The sequence below is a fragment of the Suncus etruscus genome, assembly GCF_024139225.1.
Source record: "Suncus etruscus isolate mSunEtr1 chromosome 15 unlocalized genomic scaffold, mSunEtr1.pri.cur SUPER_15_unloc_1, whole genome shotgun sequence".
Taxonomy (NCBI): Eukaryota; Metazoa; Chordata; class Mammalia; order Eulipotyphla; family Soricidae; genus Suncus; species Suncus etruscus.
Genome location: NW_026060286.1, coordinates 466,499 through 486,745, shown reverse-complemented (window position 1 = coordinate 486,745; position 20,247 = coordinate 466,499). Strand labels below are relative to the sequence as shown.

The 20,247-nt window shown below is 45.4% G+C and overlaps 1 protein-coding gene across 1 annotated transcript; it reads left to right on the top strand.

Annotated features, from left to right (window-relative positions):
• Window positions 1-298: 298 nt before the first annotated feature.
• On the top strand, window positions 299-13,311 carry LOC126000448 (gastrula zinc finger protein XlCGF57.1-like). Its single transcript, XM_049767735.1, has 4 exons — window positions 299-385; window positions 3,680-3,806; window positions 9,272-9,348; window positions 11,764-13,311. The coding sequence occupies exons 1-4, from the start codon at window positions 353-355 to the stop codon at window positions 13,309-13,311; spliced, it is 1,785 nt and encodes a 594-aa protein (XP_049623692.1). The 5' UTR covers window positions 299-352.
• The last annotated feature ends 6,936 nt before the right edge of the window (window positions 13,312-20,247 follow it).

Genomic DNA, 20,247 nt, shown 5'->3' with positions numbered 1-20,247 from the left:
CTGGGGGCACTGGCATTCTGGGCTTCTGCTCAGAGTCAGTCCTTGAACTGGGCTCCTAGGGACTGAGGACTGCAGTTGCCTCCCTGTAGAGCTAGGCCAGTGCTCCTGTCTTATTCACAGCCTGGATTCCAAATCCACTTCTGCGTCTCAAGGAGAGGAAGGAGCCTCTGTTCCCATCTTCCTATGTGGGTCTGAGTTGCTGCCCAGAGGGACAGCTCAACAGTACTTTGCTAGCCCAGGGCCAGGGCAGGGATTTGTGCTCCTCTCCGGTGCTCAGGGCTGTGTCTTTCCTATAGGAATTCATGCAAAGGGTCTGGCTGCTGCTCTTTGGGAATAATACAGATTGGAGAAGATGGGACCCCACCCTCTGATGTCCTGTTCCCAGGTAGGGGGAGAGTGTGGGCTTAGAGAGTGGGGGACAGGAGTGTGTAGTCCCCAGCATCAGGGTATGGCTTTTGGCAGGGGTGCTGGACTCTGTTATTTGGGGCCACTTTTGTCTTAGTTTGCTGTGTATGGTTTGAGGGCCACACCAGTGGTGTACACGCCTTGCTCCTGACTCAGTGCTCTTGGGTCACCCCTGGCAGGTATCAGACCCTGTAGGGTTCTCTCTCTCTCTCTCTCTCTCTCTCTCTCTCTCTCTCTCTCTCTCTCTCTCTCTCTCTCTCTCTCTCTCTTTTGGTGTTATTTTTGGTGAGGGGGTCACACTTGGCAGCACTCAGGGGTTACTCCTGACTCTGCTCAGAAATCACTCCTGGCAGACTTGGGGGACCATCTGGAATGCTGGGATTCTAATGCCATCCTTCTGCATGCAAGGCAAATGCCCTACCTCCATGCTATCTCTTCAGCCCCCTTGTGGGGTTCTGGGGTCCATAATTGAGTTCTTGGTAATATGTTTCTAATGAAACCCTTAATCCCAGGATTTTTTTCTTCCTTTTTTTTTTTTTTTGGTTTTTGGTTTTTTGGGTCATACCCAGCAGTACTCAAAAGGGTTACTCCTGGTTCAGTGCTTAGAAGTCGCTCCCGGCAGGTTCAGGGGACCATATGGGATGCTAGGATTCGAACTGGGGTCCATCCTGTTGGCTGCGTGCAAGGCAAATGCCTTACGCCTTACCGCTGTGCTATCACTCTGGCCCCATCCCAGGGTTTCTGTCCTAAAACATCATTGCTACCTCACCCTGGGAAAAGCTCTATTACTAATTTTTTCTTTATACCACATCTTCAGGATCCACTCGTTTGTTGTTGGATATCTAGGTTGATTCCAAGTCTTGACTATTGTACTGAGTGCTACAATGAATAGTGGCAAACATACATCCTTTCAGATGAATGTCTTTCTGCCATGAGGATAAAAACCCAAAAGAAGGATATCTGGGTCATATGGTAGCTCAGTTTTGAGTTTACTGAGAATCTTCCGTACAGTTTTCCATAGGGGTTGGACCAAGCTGCTTTCCCAGCAGCAGTGCATGAAAGTTCCTTTCTCACCAAATCCCCACCAACAGAGATTGTTCCCTTTATTTTTGATATCTCATTGTTGTCTCGATTTGGATTTCCCTAATGAAAAGGGATGATGAGCATTATTTTCATGTGTCTGTTGGCCATCTGTTGGTCTTCCTCAGAAAATATCTGTTATTTTCTCTCTCCATTTTTGATGTTTTTTTTTTTTTTTTTTTTTTTCCGATTTTCTGGAGTTAATATTTGTGAGTACTTTGGAGATCCTAGATATCAAACCTTTATCTGGTGTGTTGAGTGCAAAAATTTTTTCCCATTCAGTTAGCTGTCTTTCTAATTCTGTCACTGATTTTTAGTTTCTGGCACCATACCCTATAGGGGATTCTCTTGGTTCTGCACTCAGGTGTCCCCCCTGCTCTGCAGAAAGCACCATTTAGGGTAACTGGGGTTCTATTTAGGGCAGCCTATTGCTAGTCAAGTCTCCTCCTGGCTGTTCTGTAGGTTCAGCACATCATTCTTTTTTTTTTGGTTTTTGGGTCACACCTGGCAGTGCTCAGGGGTTATTCCTGGCTCCAGGCTCAGAAATTGCTCCTGGCAGGCATGGGGGGCCATATGGGGCGCCGGGATTCGAACCGATGACCTCCTGCATGAAAGGCAAACGCCTTACCTCCATGCTATCTCTCCGGCCCCTCAGCACATCATTCTTATGTATTTTGCTGCTGCTCCCAGATGCCAGGCCAATGCCCCTGCCCTTGTCTCCTTTCTGTCTTCACTCAGGACCCTACATGTGAGTCTGGCACACACCCCAGGGTCCCTAATTCCAAATTCTGGGTGAAGAAATTTCTGCCTTACTAGAAACAATGTTGCTGGGTTCTTTCCTGCATGTTGTGGGTTTTAATTTGGTTGTAGTTTTGATTTCTTTGTGCTGTGTGCTGTCTTGGATTGTCTTGTTATTTATATAGAAATTTTTTAACATTGGCTTAGTCTTTTTTTTTTCTTTTATTGGTTTTTAGGTTATACCTGGCAGTACTCAGGGGTTACTCCTGGCTCTATGCTCAGAAGTTGCTCCTGCCAGGCTTGGGGGACCATATGGGATTCGAACCACAGTCTGTCCTGGGTCGGCCATGTGCAAGGCAAATGCCTTACCACTGTGGTATCTTTCCGGCCCTAGAGCTTAGTTTTGGCTCTGCACATAGGATTTACTCCTGGTAACATGAGGTACCTCCTGTGTGCCTGGAATTGACCTGGTTGATCCTATCTGTCTGTGTCCTCTCTGGTCTCTGGCACTGTTGCTCAGGCCCCAGGACAGACAATTCAGTTCTTTTGTTCTTAATTCTGTGAAGAGTGTCACCTCTTCCCTGCAGCCACATTTCTTTTCTGTAAACAAGTAACACTTTTAAAGCCTTGTACTATTTGTCTGTAGTACATAGCTTTGTGGAGCTAAGAGGGAAAGTGAGCAAAGGATATTTATAGAAGGCATAATATTGGGAGTCAGGTTGTTTTATCCTGCTCAGAGATTTGTTGGCAGTAAACCTGAGTGCTGATTCAGACAAGCACAGGTTTGACTCAGTCACTGGCTTTTGAATTTTCCTTCTTTCTTTCCAATCCCCCCACCCTTTTTTTTTTTTTTTTTTTTTTTTTTGTGGTTTTTGGCTCACACCCGGCAGTGCTCAGGGGTTATTCCGGCTCCATGTTCAGAAATTGCTCCTGGCAGGCACGGGGGACCATATGGGACGCCGGGATTCGAACCGATGACCTCCTGCATGAAAGACAAATGCCTTACCTCCATGCTATCTCTCTGGCCCCCCTTCTTTCTTTCCCTAGTACTAAGGGCAGAGATGGGGTTTAGGAGCAGAATTGGGCTGGTGTATGTGTGTAACATTTTGGAAACACTCAGAGTGCTTTTTAGCTCTTGCCTCTGTGCTAGAGAGTTACTCCTGGCAGTGCTCAGTGAACCTAGTGATACTGGGCCTTGGTCCAGGTATGTTTATGTACATAACACTATTCCCAAGAACCTTCTCGAAGACTGTTCACAGGTTATATTGGCTGATCTACAGGGATTTCTGAAGCCTGTCACCCACAGGTGCCTATTGACATTAATTTTGAGGCTGGTCCTTCCTGAGTGGAGGGATCAAAGGTCCTGAGTCCCTTTAGGGCACTGGGAGGTTCTTTCTCTACTCCCAGAACTTGAGTGAGCCTGGATCCTGATTCCCTCCTGTGTGTGCTGGCTCAGGACATGGTGACCTTCCCTGATGTAGCCGTGAGCTTCTCCCCAGAGGAGTGGCCGTGTCTGGATGCCTCTCAGAGGATGCTCTACAGAGATGTGATGCTGGAGACCTACCAGCACCTGCGGGCCATAGGTGAGAGCTGCCCTGGGGTACCTGTGAGGAACAGACAGGGATCTGGGTTCAACAAGGGATATGACTACAGATCCTCATGGTCAAGCCCCTCCCCATTGTCTTACTCTCCCAGGTCCTGACTTTTTCTTAGATGAGTCCAACTTTGTAGTTTTAAATGTCATTGCACAGTCCTGTGAGTTAGTACAGTCTGTTGGGTGTTTGCCTTGGCCTATGTGAACCAGGTTTGATCCGGCTTCACATTGACCTTATAAGCCCCCATGTGTCATCCCTGAGCACAGAGCTAAGAGTCAGCCCTGCCCACTGTTGGTGCATCCCAAAATTCTCAAAATCCAAAATAATTTAAGTCACTTAATTTTTGTAAGTTTGGGGAAGCTCTTGACCACACATGGGAGTTCACAGAGCTTAGTACGGCCACTAAGCTTCGAGACTACTCCTGGCATTGTTTAGGGAATCATTTGGGGTGCTAGTGATCATACCTGGATCAGCTCCTCTGTACTAATGTCCCAAATATCAATAAGTCCAACTTTTGTTTTGTTTTGTTTTTTTTTGTTGTTTTTTTTGGGGGGTCACACCCAGCGGTGCTCAGGGGTTACTCCTGGCTGTCTGCTCAGAAATAGCTCCTGGCAGGCACGGGGGACCATATGGGACACCGGGATTCGAACCAACCACCTTTGGTCCTGGATCGGCTGCTTGCAATAAGTCCAACTTTTATGTGAGCAAGTTTGATTTACATTTTGTCCATGAGTTGTTTTGGACACATGGCATCAGCCCTCCCTATCTTCTTATGGGCTGGTGTATTATAGGGGATCAAACCTGAGGCTTATTCATGCAAAGATAGTTTCCCAATTGTCTTGTGTCCTGGGTCGTACTTTGACGCTTGATTGTTTCTTTTGAAACTGGGGCTTCATCTGGCTCTGCACTCAGAAGTCAAGCCTGGCTGTCCTTGTGGAAGTTAAGTGCCCTTCACTCTATACGATCATTTCAGACCCTTGTTTTGGTGTCACTCCCAGCTGCACTTAAAGGTGACCCCTGGCTCTGGGCTAAGAAATTACTCCTGGCATCTCCTGGGAACCATCTGGGACACTAGGGTTAGAAACCAATCTGCCTGGTGCATGCAGGGCAAACACTGTCCTCACTGCATTATTGGTACAGCCACAATTTTTTTATTTTGTGTTTTTAGGACACACCTGATGTATGTCAGGGATTACTCCTGGTTCTAAACTCAGGAAAATTACTCCTGACGTGCTTGAGTCTCATATAGGACACCATAGATCGAGCCCTGGTTGATCACATTGCAAGGCAAATGCCCTCCCTGCTTTATAATTGCTTGGCCCCAGCCTCTATATTTCAAAATATTTTGGAGGCTTTTTCAGTATTTGCAGTTATGCCTGGCTCAGTAATCAATGCTCACCTTTGTAGCAGCTTAGGGAACTACAGAGGGTGCCATGATCGATGCATGTTGGCCCTGTGCAAGCCTAGAGATGTACTATTTCTCCCCTGTTGTATTATTCGGCTCCCTCAATTGTATTCTTTCATTGAAACTGGATGTCATCTGTGCGATAACCAGTATTTACATGGAGAGCAGAGATTCTGTTCTTCATCTACTCAGTGATTTGAACACTATAATAGGGATCCAGAATCATACAGGAGTTGCTGTCCCCTTCCCTATCTCTAACCTATGAACCGTCCCTCTGGGGCAGGGCATTGTGGGGTGAAGCCTGCGCTGATCTCCTGGTTGGAAGAAGGAGCCCTTGGGAGACTGCAAAGAGGCGTGTTCGAAGGTGAGTGTGGGAAGAGCCCCCAGAGTCAGATACTGGGAGGGTTTGGTAGCATTCTGGGCAATTTGAAATAGTGTGTGTCAGACTCCTAGATCAGGGGTGTGAGGCCTCTCCATCTCGAATTCACTGCCCTTGATGCTGAGTCAAAATGATCAGCTTTGGGCCCGGAGAGATAGCACAGCAGCGTTTGCCTTGCAAGCAGCCGATCTAGGACCAAAGGTGGTTGGTTCGAATCCCGGTGTCCCATATGGTCCCCCGTGCCTGCCAGGAGCTATTTCTGAGCAGACAGCCAGGAGCACTGGCTGGGTGTGACCCAAAAACCAAAAAAACCAAAAAAAAAAAAAAAAAAGATCAGCTTTGCTTTTCTGGTTCCCTGTCCATCTGCTCTTCATCCCCTGTCTGTGTTTTTAAGTTGGCTATACAGCCCCATGTTGGGGTGTCCTTCTCAGGGGCAGCTGGATGCTCCTTTGTCCTGCATGTCCCTACACTTGTCTTTGCATTAGATCAATACTGGAGTTTTCTGAGATTATCCAAGGAGTGTTTTTTGTTTTGTTTTGTTTTTTCTTTCTCTCATTTTGAGGACACTTTGGTGGTTGTGCTCAGGACTCTCTCCTAGCCCTATGTTTCTCAACCAATCCTGGTGCACTCAGAGAACCATATGTAATGTCTATGATCAAACCTGGGTCCACTCCTGTAAAGTAAATACTAATTCTTAAGAATACTAAGAGTTGGGGCTGGGAAGGTGGCGCTAGAGGTAAGGTGTCTGCCTTGCAAGTGCTAGTGTAGGACAGACAGTGGTTCGATCCCCCAGCGTCCCATATGGTCCCCTAAGCCAGGGGCAATTTCTGAGCCCATAGCCAGGAGTAACCCCTGAGCATCAAACAGGTGTGGCCCAAAACCAAAAAAAAAAAAAAAAAAAAAAGAATACTAAGAATTTTTTTGTTTTGGTTTGGTTTTTGGGTCATACCCAGCGGCACTCAGGGGTTACTCCTGGCTCTGTGCTCAGAAATCGCTCCTGGCAGGCACCGGAGACCATATGGGATGCTGGGATTTGAACCAACATCAGTCCTAGGTAGGCTACTTGCAAGGCTAACACCCTACCGCAGCCCAGAATACTAAGATTTTTTTGTTTGTTTGTTTGTTTTGGGAGGAACCCAGTGTTTTTCAGATATTACTCTTTTCTCTATTCTCAGACATTATTCCTGACAGTGTTTTCGGTGAGTATATGGGATGCCAGAAATTGAACTTGGTTCAGCCACTGTCCCAAATCTCTGTCTCAGTAGAAATATATTTTTGTTTTTGTTTTTGGGCCACACCTGTTGACTCTCAGGGGTTACTCCTAGCTATGCACTCAAAACTTGCTCCTGGCTTGGGGGTACCATATGGGACATGGGGGATCAAAACATGGACCATCCTAGGCTAGCACTTGCAAGCCTTACCTCTAGCACCACTGCTCTGGCCCTAGAAATATTTTTTGGCTTGTATGCTTAAACTGCAGAGGATCAGCCCAGCACAACCCTCATGTTTTGTTTTGTTTTTCTTACATTTTAATTTTTTTTTTTTTTTTGGTTTTGGGGCCACACCTGCGGTGCTCAGAGGTTACTCCTGGCTATCTGCTCAGAAATAGCTCCTGGCAGGCATGGGGAACTATATGGGACGCCGGATTTCAAACCAATCACCTTAGTCCTGGGTCAGCTGCTTGCAAGGCAAATGCTGCTGTGCTATCTCTCCGGCCCCAACCCTCATGTTTTTTTTTTTTTTGTTTTTTGTTTTTGTTTGTTTTTTTGGTTTTTGGGTCACACCCGGCAGTGCTCAGGGGTTATTTCTGGCTGTCTGCTCAGAAATAGCTCCTGACAGGCACGGGGGACCATATGGGACACCAGGATTCGAACCAATCACCTTTGGTCCTGGATCGGCTGCTTGCAAGGCAAACACCTCTGTGCTATCTCTCCAGGCCCAACCCTCATGTTTTTAAGTTTCTCATTTTGATCCTCTTAGTCTATCTTCTCTATTTTGGGGGGTGAGTTGGATCACACCCAGCAGCGCTTCAGGGGTTACTCCTGGCTCTGTTCTCAGAAAGTGCTCCTGGCAGGCTTGGGAGACCATATGGGATGCTGGGAATTGAACCATGGTCCATCTGGGGTTGGACACATTCAAGGCAAATACCCCAATCTTCCCTATTCATTAAACTGATTTAATACCTGAAAACAATTTATAGTTACCCTGATGCCTATTCAACCAGGTTTCATTCAACTCATTTTTTTTTTTTTTGGTTTTTGGGCCACACCCTGTGACCCTCAGGGGTTACTCCTGGCTATGCGCTCAGAAGTCGCTCCTGGCTTCTTGGGGGACCATATGGGATGCCGGGGGATCGAACCGAGGTCTGTCCTAGGCTGGTGCAGGCAAGGCAGGCACCTTACCTCCAGCGCCACCGCCCGGCCCCTCAACTCATTTTTTGTGTGGTTTTTGGCTACACTTGGCATCTCGTCGTGGGTGTTACTCCTGGTTCTGTGCTTAGAAATTATTTTGGGCAGGCTACAGGAATCATATAGAATGCTAGGATTCGAAGTCAGCTAAGCTACATGCAAGGAAAATACCTTCCATACTGTCCTTTTTTTTTTTTTTTTTTTTTTTGGTTTTTGGGCCATACCCGGCATTGCTCAGGGGTTACTCCTGGCTGTCTGCTCAGAAATAGCTCCTGGCAGGCACAGGGAACCATATGGGACACCGGGATTTGAACCAACCACCTTTGGTCCTGGATTGGCTGCTTGCAAGGCAAAAACCCTGTGCTATCTCTCCAGGCCTGCTTGTTTTTTTTTTTTTGTTTGTTTGTTTGTTTTTGTTTTTAGGTCACACACAGTGTGGCGCTCAGTGGTTACTCCTTCCTGGCTCTGTGCTCAGAAAATCGCTCCTGGCAGGCACATGGGACCATATGGGATGCCGGGATTTGAACCACATACTGTCCTGGTTTGGCTGCATGCAAGGCAAAACACCCCACCGCTGTGCTATCTCTCTGACCAGTGAAATTATTTTATCTGTATGTTTAAACCATTGATGAGTAAGCCCAAAGTATTGTCATTGTATTTCCTTTTTGACCAGTTTGCATTCTGGTTTATTTTTTATTTTTGGTTTTTGGGTCACACCCGGCAGTGCTCAGGGGTTACTCCTGGCTCTATGCTCAGAAATCACTCCTGGCAGGCACGGGGGACCATATGGGATGCCGGAATTTGAACCACTGTCCTTCTGCATGGAAGGCAAACGCCTTACCTTCATGCTATCTCACCGGTCCCTGCATTCTGGTTTATTTTGTTTTGTTTTTGATTTTGGATCACACCCTGCAGCACACAGGAGTTACTCCTGATTGTACACTCAGAAATAGTTCCTGGCAGGCTTAGGGGACTATATGAGATGCTGGGGATCAGACCCTGGTCTATTCTCTGTCAGCAGCATACATACTGCTATGCTATCACTTTGGTCCTCAGTTAATTTTTTGTTTGGTGTGTGGCCATCCTGGCATTGTTCAGTGTTCACTCGTGGCTCTGTGCTCAGAAATTACATCTTGTAGGACAGGGGGACATAGGAAACATCAGTTATCCAATCTGGGTGAGCTGCATGCAAGGCAAATAACCTCCCCGTTTTGCTATTGTTCTGGCTTTTCCTTACATTGTATATTTGATTTGATTTTAGAATGCAGACCACCAGTTCAGAATCCCACCTTTCAACAACTTACTTTTGGAACCGTATCTCCAAACTGGAGTGAATTGGTAAGATTTACAAATTCCAAATCAACATTTTTATTGTGCTGGCGGGATAGGATAGCTCAGTGCCACAAGCACATAGGACTTGTAAAATGAGGCCCTGGGTTCCAACCTTGTCACCACAATATGTCCTCTGTACTGGGAAGAACCAGAGCCCAGTGTGGGAAAAAGTTGACGGTTAGTCTCATTTGAAAAATCTAAAATCAATTTAATACTTTTTCTAGTCAAAATGAATTAACACTGTTTTTCAGACCTAAGAAAATCTGTGATTTGTGGAAAATGGGTTAGGGAGGGAAGATAGGATTTTGATTTGAGAAAATGTCAGGTCAGGTTTTTTATCTGGCTCATTGTTGACTGGATCCATTTTCCAGTGGGAAGGTCTCTTTCTGTTTTGTGTGGGGATGGAAGCCTGTTTCTCGTTCACAGTGTATGTGGTCCCAGACCCTCACCAAGTATGATTGGGGAGCACACTGCCAGAGTAATCAAGAGCACTACCTGGTAGGACCCCCATAGTATAGAAAAAATTAAAAAATGAAACTGAGCTCATTGAAGTTTGGAAGGTTTATGCCTGTAGTGGAACTTTTGTTCTGTTTTGGAGCAACACTGGCGAAATTCAGGGGTTCCTTTAAGGCTGGGATCCTTTGGGATGTCGGGGATTGAACCGGGCTGGCCAACTACAATATTTGCACCCTTCTTGGTGTCCTATTGCTCTGACCCTACTGAGGTATTTAAAAGGTTGATATGGTCATTTACTTTCTATTGTGGGGCTTCCCACCTAGCCTTAAGTCATACACTCAGAGGCCCCACGCTTAGCTCTAACCAACCCCCAAACAAGGATGTGTACTATGTTTGTTTCAAATTGTTGCTTCAGGTTTATCTCAGGGATAGATTTATAATTCTGTGTTTATTCACCAAATTAATGAAATAGAGACATTTTCACAGCTTCAGCTGTTCTACATCTATAAAATTTGTTCATCCTACAGTAAAAATAAAAATGGGCCATAGCAATAGCACAGCAGGTAGGGATTGTTCCTTGCTCATGGTGAATGAGGTTTCAGTGCTCAATATCCCAAATGTACCCTTCAGCACCACCAGGTATGACCCCTGAGCCTCACATTGTGTGCCCCCCCAAAATAAAAAGAGAAAAAAAGACAGGGTGTGACCCCCCAAAAAAAATTTAAAAAAAAAATTGCTCCTGGCAGGCACAGGGAACCATATGGGATGCCGTGATTTGAACTACCATCAGTCCTGGATTGGCTGCATGCAAGACAAATGCTCTACCACTGTGCTATTTCTCCGGCCCCATGGGTTTTTTGTTTTGTTTTGTTTTGTTTTGTTTTTTTGAGGGGGCCACACCTGGCCATGCTCAGGGGTTACTTCTGGCTCTGCACTCAGAAATTGCTCCTGACAGCTTTAGGGGACCATATGGGTGCCGGGAATTGAACCTTGGTCCATCCCAGGTCGGCCTCGTGCAATGTGCTACTGCTGTGCTATAGCTCTGACCCAGAATAGCTGAGTTTTATCCAAACACTTAAAAAAATAAATAAATAGGGGCCTGGAGAGATAGCACAGTGGCGTTTGCCTTGCAAGCAGCTGATCCAGGACCAAAGGTGGTTGGTTTAAATCCCGGTGTCCCATATGGTCCCCCGTGCCTGCCAGGAGCTATTTCTGAGCAGACAGCCAGGAATAACCCCTGAGCACCGCCGGATGTGGCCCAAAAACCAAAAATAAATAAATAAAAATTGACTTAAAAAATAATTACTTTATGAGTCAGGGGACTCAGGTCATGGACTCAGCTCTGACTGTCCTTAAAGTAAAATAGTTGTTACAGTCAGAAAATATGGTGAAGGAAATGAAAAACAGAATAGATGTCTGCTGATCTGTTGGCTTTGCTTTTTCCTATCAATGAGTCTGTGGAAACTACTACGAAAGTGTCAGAAATAACTTCTGGGTAAGGGGCAGATGTCAGAGTGAGCATAGAACCCTCACCGAGAGGGCCTTCCTTTGGGGAACCAGTAATTGGTCATTTTTTTGACTGGATGTCTTCCTGTCTCCAGAGACATCCACACAATGTGGAGAAAAGAAATTTTTTTTTGGGGTGGTGAGATGTTAAAAAAAAAAAAAGAAGAGGGGCCGGAGAGATAGCATGGAGGTAAGGCGTTTGCCTTTCATGCAGGAGGTCATCGGTTCGAATCCCAGCGTCCCATATGGTCCCCTGTGCCTGCCAGGAGCAATTTCTGAGCCTGGAGCCAGGAATAACCCCTGAGCACTGCCGGGTGTGACCCAAAAACCCAAAAAAAAAAAAAAAAAAAAAAAAAAAAGAAGAAGAAATTGTTTCTCTTTGATGGAAAATGCAGGGTGATTTTGAACATGGAGACTCAGGGAGAGAAGTTATTGGACTAACCCTGTGCTGTTTCATAGGGAAACAGCAAGCCTCGCTGGGTTGTGAGTGATCCTGTGCTGTGGGACAGAGTCTCGAAGGAACCACCCTGCTCGAATCTTGATGGGAGTGAGGACTCAGTGGTCATCTGTTCTCTGGGAACCCAGAGTGAAGAGAGCATCCTCGCTGTGGAGACCCGGTCCATTGGTCACAGCAGTCCTAAGTCTCCTTCGCGCAGTCCCTGGACTCAGACCTCCACAGTGGGGTCACCGTGGGCCAAGCAACCAACAGAATTTGCTCTGAGCCCCTTGGAGGCTCACAAGCACATTCTTCATAGAATGGAGCCCCCTACCTTTAAGCAATATTTGGAGGCCTTCCCATACACTTGGCACCTTTATGCACCCTCAGACACACCGATTACACAGGATTCTTCTGAATGTCAACAAGGTGGACATGCTTTGAGTCAACTGTCACACCCGAGTGATCCTAAGGAAGTCCGGACAGGAAACGCATGTCATATATGCTCAGAGTGTGGCAAGGCCTTTACTTACTCCTCAGCCCTTACTATACACAAAAGAACTCACAAGAAAATTCATACAGGAGGGAAGCCTTATATATGTCAGGAGTGTGGGAAGTCCTTTGCTCATCCTTCACAGCTTATTAGGCACATGAATATTCATACTGGAGAGAAACCTTATTCATGTCAGGAATGTGGGAAAGCCTTTGCTCAATTCTCACATCTTATAAGGCACAAGAATATTCATACAGGAGAAAAGCGTTATTCATGTCAGGAGTGTGGGAAAACCTTCACTCAGTCCTCAAATCTTTCTGGGCACATGAAAATTCATACTGGAGAGAAGCCTTATTCATGTCAGGAGTGTGGGAAAGCCTTCACTCATTACTCACAGCTTACTACGCACATGAATGTTCATACTGGTGTGAAACCCTATACATGTCAGGAATGTGGGAAGGCCTTCGCTCATCCCTCACAACTTTTTAGGCACATGAATATTCATACTGGAGAGAAACCTTATTCATGTTATCAGTGTGGGAAAGCCTTCACTCAATCCTCAACCCTTTCTGGGCACATGAAAATTCATACCGGAGAGAAGCCTTATTCATGTCAGGAGTGTGGGAAGGCCTTTATTAAATCCTCACAACTTACAGTGCACATTAAAATTCATACAGGAGAGAAGCCTTATTCATGCCAGGAGTGTGGTAAGGCCTTCGCTCATTATGCACAGCTTACTACACACATGAATATTCATACTGGCGAGAAGCCCTATACATGTCAGGAGTGTGGGAAGGCCTTTGCTCGATCTTCGACCCTTTATGTGCACAGGAAAGTTCATACAGGAGAGAAGCCTTATTCATGTCAAGAGTGTGGGAAGGCATTCGCTCAATCCTCAAACCTTACTACGCACATGAATGTTCATACAGGAGAACAGCGTTATTCATGTCTGGAGTGTGGGAAGGCTTACACTTTCCAAGCAGGCCTTCATAAACATAAGAGAATTCATTCTGGAGAGAAACAAGCAGTGCATAAGGAATGTGAGAAGGCCTTCACTGCTATTCAAACCTTTTCATAGTTATGAAAAATGATATTTTGAAGGGTCTGAACACTCAGATCAAATGGTTGGCGTTGGCCTTGCAAACCCCATGCCCGGGGTTTGATCCCACACGTAGGATCACAGAAGCCAATAGGTAGGGATTCCTGAATGCAGAATCGGGAGTTACCTTTGAACCCCATGATATGTGGGTCTGCAAATGAAATAAAATAAATTTTAAACTGGACAGAATTCTGAATTGTAGGGAAAGTGGGAAGGCCCTTTTTACTTCTGAATTTTTTTCTGCATAAGAAAACTTAAATTTGGTTGGGCCAGAGAGATAGCACAGCATTAGGGATTTGCCTTGCATGTGGCTGACCCAGGACAGATCTGTGTTCGATTCCCAGCATCCCGTATGGTCCCTTGAAGCTCATATTCATCAATATAGGAAAAACAGTACTTGTAAGAAACCTTATAAAGGTAAGGCTTTTGAGAAAACCTTCACCTTTATATTTAAACTTTTTTTTTTTTTTTTTGGGTTTTTGGTTTTTGGGTCACACCCGGCAGCACTCAAAGATTACTCCTAGGTCTGTTCAGAAATCGCTCCTAGCAGGCTCGGGGGACCATATGGGATTTGAACCACTGTCCTGCATGCAAGGCAAACACCTTACCTCCATGCTATCTCTCCAGCCCCATATTTAAACTTTGGTATATAGGTCAAAATTGTTACTCTGCAGGGCTGCTGCCAGGTGTAATCCAAAAACCAAAAAAAAGAAAAATTACTCTGCAGTAAAACCTAAGTGTATGGAATGTGGGAAGACCTTCACTTTCTTCTCAAACTATTAGACACAATTCTACAGTAGAGAAGCCTTATATATGAAGGTCTTTTTTTTTTCTTTTTTGTTTGGGGGGGGCACACCCAGTGATGCGTAGGGGTTACTCCTAGCTCAGAAATTGCTCCTGGCTTGGAGGATCATATGAGACACCAAGGGATTGGTCTGTCCTATGTCAGCGTGTACAAAACAAGCACCCTACCGCTTGTGCCACCACTCCCACCCCATGTATGAAGGTCTTTTTTTGTTGTTTTGTTTTTGGATCACAGCCTGCAGCACTCAGGAGTTACTACTGGCTGTCTGCTCAGAAATAGCTCCTGGCAGGCACGGGGGACCATATGGGATGCTGGGATTTGAACCAATGACCTTCTGCATGAAAGGCAAATGCCTGGGCCGGGCGGTGGCGCTAGAGGTAAGGTGCCTGCCTTGCCTGCGCTAGCCTAGGACGGACCGTGGTTCGATCCCCCGGTGTCCCATATGGTCCCCCAAGCCAGGAGCGATTTCTGAGCGCATTGCCAGGAGTAACCCCTGAGCGTCACCGGGTGTGGCCCAAAAACCAAAAAAAAAAAGAAAGGCAAATGCCTTACCTCCATGCTATCTCTCAGGCCTCATATATGAAGGTCTTGATCCTCGACTTTTTTTTTTTTTTTTTTGGCCACACCCAGCGGTGCTCAGGGGTTACTCCTGGCTGGCTGTCTGCTCAGAAATAGCTCCTGGCAGGCACGGGGGACCATATGGGACACCGGGATTCGAACCAACCACCTTTGGTCCTGGACCGGCTGCTTGCAAGGCAAACGCCGCTGTGCTATCTCTCCGGGCTCGATCCTCGACTCTAAAGAAAAAGTACTATTTGTCAGACATGAAAGAAAGGTGGGAACAACATAGTTCAATACTCAAGTTTGACTGGACATAACATTCTCAGGGCTAGTCTCCAGTTGGTTAAGCATTTACCTGGAATGTGGCAAAGGGACTTTGTTATGCAGCATCCCATATGGTCCCTCATGCACCACCAGGAGTTATTCCTGAGTGCAGAGATGAGCCAAGTTTTGAGCATTGCCAGGAGTGGACATAAACAAATAAACTGGAGAGAAAACTTTGTCAGCGTGTATGGAATGTGGGAAGGCCTCAGTTCAGTGCTCAGTCCTTAATAGTCATGAGGGAATTCACACTGGTATAAAGCCCCACAAAGTTCCAAATGGAGGAAATCCTTTGACACTTTCTGATAACAGAAGAGTTCCAGGAGTCCTAGAGATTTAATGGACGTGGGAAGCTTTTACTGCATCCTCAAATCTAATTGTGAGTTTCTGTCTCACATGTGATTGCCTGATATCAATGCCATGGTCATAATAGTCTTGTTGAATGAAAATAGTTCATTTTTGCACATGGAGGCAGTAAAAATGCAGCCTCCAAAAGTGCTGGTCTGGCACTTGGAAGGGTTTCCAGTGTCCTTCAGGGCTCTTAAAAAGGGGCCATACCAGGATCGTACCCCTGACCACAGCCGGGCCTATTTCCCAGCTTGTGTACTAATAGAAGGATTCTCTCTGAATAATGAGATAGCAGGATGGGGATTGGAATGATAAGCAAATGTAATCAATGGCATGAGGCTGTCAGATCAAACCACTATGCCAGTGTGAGTATTTGCTCCAATTCTGGTTTCTTGGACACTAGTTACAGGTGTTCTATGTGGTGAACAACATATATGACTTCTTTGTTTTCTGGCCAACCCATGCAGTGTTCAGAGGTTACTCCTGTCTCTAGGAGTGCTCTTAGTACCCTAGGGATTCCCAGAGACCAATTCCTGCAAGGTTAATGCCCTTCCCATTCTCCTATTGCTCTGGCCCCTGCTTCTAATCCTTTGAAATGGGAAAAACTGGGCCCGGAGAGATAGCACAGTGGTATTTGCCTTGTAAGCAGCTGATCCAGGACCTAAGGTGGTTGGTTCAAATCCCGGTGTCCCATATGGTCCCCCGTGCCTGCCAGGAGCTATTTCTGAGCAGACAGCCAGGAGTAACCCTGAGCACTGCCGGGTGTGGCCCAAAAACCAAAAAAAAAAAAAAAAAAGAAAGAAAGAAAGAAATGGGAAAAACTGCAAATTCCCCATTTCTCAGTCTTTGTTTTTCACATGTAAAAGCTCAGTGCAGATGATCTACTAGTGGAAGGCATGTGAGGAAGGTCTTCACAGAATTCTCACATGCAATTTACACAGGGATTTCACACTACAGGAAAAAAAATTATTACTGTGTAATGAGAGATATATTTTTTGTTTTGTTTTGTTTTTAGGCCACACCCGGCGGTGCTCAGGAGTTACTCCTGGCTGTCTGCTCAGAAATATCTCCTGGCAGGAACGGGGGACCATATGGGACACCGGGATTCGAACCAACCATCTTAGGTCCTGGATCGGCTGCTTGCAAGGCAAACACCGCTGTGCTATCTCTCCGAGCCCGAGAGATACATTTTTCACTACTGATGACTTTCTCCTGGCTCTGCTCAATGATATACACTTTCTAGGGTAACCCTGGAACTTAGGGCTAACTGAAAATAGAATGGCTCATCTTTTATACCTCTACTCAAATATTTTTTCACTGGCCAGTATTGAATTTTTTTCACTTTTTTTTTTTTTTTTTGCTTTTGTGCCACATATGACTTTCTCCTGGCTCTGCGCTCAGGGAACACTCCTAGCAGAATCTGCCCAATGTGTATACAAGCAAGTGCCTTCCCTACTCTTCTGTTGCTCCAGCCTCATCCAATATTTTTTTTATTATGGTCACCAGCATAATTCAGGTGGTGTGGTAAAGTGTCCTCAGGAATAATCCTATGACTGGGTTTCTGAATATTCTCTAGGTGAAAGTTATGAATGTATTTGGGAAAGACTTATGTCAGCTTATTAGTAGGATGGAATAAACCTCTAGGATCAAATGTTCTATAAACGGTGGGATGTGGGCCAGCCCCAAGTCCCCTCAAGTTTCTGCAGGCCATCAACCTTATCTGTTTACTCAAGAACACTGAAATTGCTTCATGCTTTTGAGAGTAAACTCCTAGTGTTTACAAGTGGGAAAATTATAAGTATGGGTTACCTAATAATCTGCTCTATCTTTGTCTCTATTGGAGGATTTTGTGCCACATCAGGTGATGCTCAAGGATCACTCCTGCCTCTGTACTTAGGAGCTATGCCTGTCAGTGCTCAGGGATATGGGTTATGGATACTGTGAATTGAACCTGTCTGGCAATTGAACCCGTTCAAGGCAATGCGGTGTAGCTAATAACATTAAGCACACAACCTGCCCTGTTTTTTTATAATTATCTTTATTTAAACACCGTGATTACAAATATGATTATAGTTGTATAATTACAGTCATGTAAAGAACACCCCCCTTCACCAGTGCAACATTCCCACCACCAATTCCCAGATCTCCCTCCTCCCCACCCCCCCACACCTGTACTTGAGACAGGCTTTCTACTTCCCTCATTCATTCACATTGTTATGATAGTTTTCAGTGTAGTCATCTCTCCAACTGCACTCATCAGAGCTTCATGTCATGAGCTGTACCTACCAGCCCTCATCTCTCTTGTCTCTGAGATACTGTTAAAAATGTCTTTCATTTTTCTTAAAACCCATAGATGAGTAAAACCATTCTTTTTTTTTTTTTTTTTTTTGGTTTTTGGGTCACACCCAGCAGTGCTCAGGGGTTACTCCTGGCTGTCTGCTCAGAAATAGCTCCTGGCAGGCACGGGGGATCATATGGGACACCGGGACTTGAAACAACCACCTTTGGTCCTGGATCAGCTGCTTGCAAGGCAAACACCGCTGTGCTATCTCTCCGGGCCCAGATGAGTGAAACCATTCTGTGTCTTTCTCTCTCCCTCTGACTTACTTCACTCAGCATAATCGATTCCATGTATATCCATGTATAGGAAAATTTCATGACTTCATCTCTCCTGACAGCTGCATAGTATTCCATTGTGTATATGTACCACAGTTTCTTTAGCCACTCATTTGTTGAAGGGCATCTTGGTTGTTTCCAAAGTCTGGCTATTGTAAATAGCGCTGCAATGAATATAGGTGTAAGGAAGGGATTTTTGTATTGTATTTTTTTTTTTTTTTTTGTGATTTTTGGGTCACACCCGGCAGTGCTCAGGGGTTATGCCTGGCTCCAGGCTCAGAAATTGCTCCTGGCAAGCACGGGGGACCATATGGGGTGCCAGGATTTGAACCGATGACCTCCTGCATGAAAGGCAAACGCCTTACCTCCATGCTATCTCTCCGGCCCCTTTGTATTGTATTTTTGTGTTTCTTGGGTATATTCCTAGGAGTGGTATAGCTGGTGGATCGTATGGAAGCTCAATTTCCAGTTTGTGAAGGAATCTCCATATCGCTTTCCATAAAGGTTGTACTAGACGGCATTCCCACCAGCAGTGAAAAAGAGTTCCTTTCTCTCCACATCCCCGCCAGCACTGCTTGTTTTCCTTTTTTGTGATGTGTGCCAATCTCAGTGGCGTGAGGTGGTACCTCATAGTAGTTTTGATTTGCATCTCCCTGACAATTAGTGATGTTGAGCATCTTTTCATGTGCCTTTTGGCCATTTGCCTTTCTTCTTTTTCAACGTGTCTGTTCATTTCTTCTCCCCATTTTTTGATGGGGTTAGTTGTTTTTTTCTTGTATAGTTCTGTCAGTACCTTGTAAATTTTGGATATTAGTCCTATATCTGATGAGTATTGGGTGAATAATTTCTCCCACTCAGTGGGTGGCCTTTGTATTCTGGACACTATCTCCTTTGAGATGCAGAAGCTTCTCAGCAGACCTGTCCTGTTTTAACATCCAGAGCACTCGCCCTACTTTCCCTACTCTTCTTACCCTGTCTCCTAAACATAGTAGCACACACCCTGTTTTCATCTCCTCCCACATCCTACCTAATTGGCTGATATAGAGTCCACACCCTCCCTTTCCTAATACAAATAACACTTTTCCACCTATAATTCATACTGATGCCGCATCTAAGGGTAGCTATACAAATATTTTCCAGGAGTTTCCAAACCACACACAGAATTTCTGGGGGGAAACTGACAGATGCTATCCAGAGGCAGAAAGAGAGAGAGAGAGAGAGAGAGAGAGAGAGAGAGAGAGAGAGAGAGAGAGAGAGAGAGAGAGAGAGAGAGAGAGAGGGAGGGAGAGAGAGAGGGAGGGAGAGACAGAGAGAGAAGGAGAGGGAGAGAGAAGGAGAGGGAGAGAGAGGGAGAGGGAGAGAGAGGAGAGAGAAAGAGATATGTTATGGGGCACCTAAAAGCATGTTGAAATGTTGGTTCCATCAAACATCAGGCACACATACATGCTATTGAAGTTCATTCAGCCGAGAGGCAAACTCAGGATAATTGGGTGGGTCAGGCTATTTCCGCAGGAATACAGAGCATCTTTTAATGTTGATCCTTGGAGGACACCACCTGGACCTTGCCTGAGCTGTGGCAAAACCACTAAACTAGAGACTGGTGCTCGACTGGTAATCCTTTCATAAGTAACCAAAAAAGAGGCCAGTCCCAGGTTTTACAGGTTTAGGTTAGACTTTTTAATTTTGGTGAACTAGGGCATCTTTGAAGATCCACTCCACTGCATTCAGTGGAAAGAAATACCAGGATCCTGTGTAGATGCCACAGTGGTCCCTTAACAACACAAATTAAAGGGACATATAGACTTAGTAGAGGAACAACTTCAACTGGGACATATTGAAAACTCATTTTCAGATTGGAACTGCCCTGTTTTGTTAACACAAAAGAAGCAGGGCAAATGGCAGTTGTTAATTAATTTAAGGATTTTTTTTTTTTTTTGGTTTTTGGATCATACCCAGCCACACTCAAGGGTTACTCTTGACTCTACACTCAGAAATTGCTCCTGGTAGGCTAGGGCACCATATGGGATGCTGGGATTCAAACCACCATCCTTCTGCATACAAGGCAAATGCCCTACCTTCATGTCATCTCTCTGGCCCCTAATTTAAGGAATGTTAATTCTACTTTGTTCCTCATGGTCATATCACATTCCAGGGACTCAGTTCCTTCTCTCTCTCCACCCATGCAGAACCATCCTCAGAGTCAGTATCTCAATGGGCACCCCTTGGGGACAAGCACCAAAAATCCCTTTAGATTGACCAATATA

Excerpts from the sequence above, each read along its gene's own strand:
- LOC126000448 (XM_049767735.1), top strand. The coding sequence starts at position 353 with ATGGGACCCCACCCTCTGATGTCCTGTTCCCAG. Across the intron at positions 3,807-9,271 it reads CCAGCACCTGCGGGCCATAG|AATGCAGACCACCAGTTCAG; the intron begins GTGAGAGCTGCC and ends ATTTGATTTTAG. Across the intron at positions 9,349-11,763 it reads CTCCAAACTGGAGTGAATTG|GGAAACAGCAAGCCTCGCTG; the intron begins GTAAGATTTACA and ends GCTGTTTCATAG.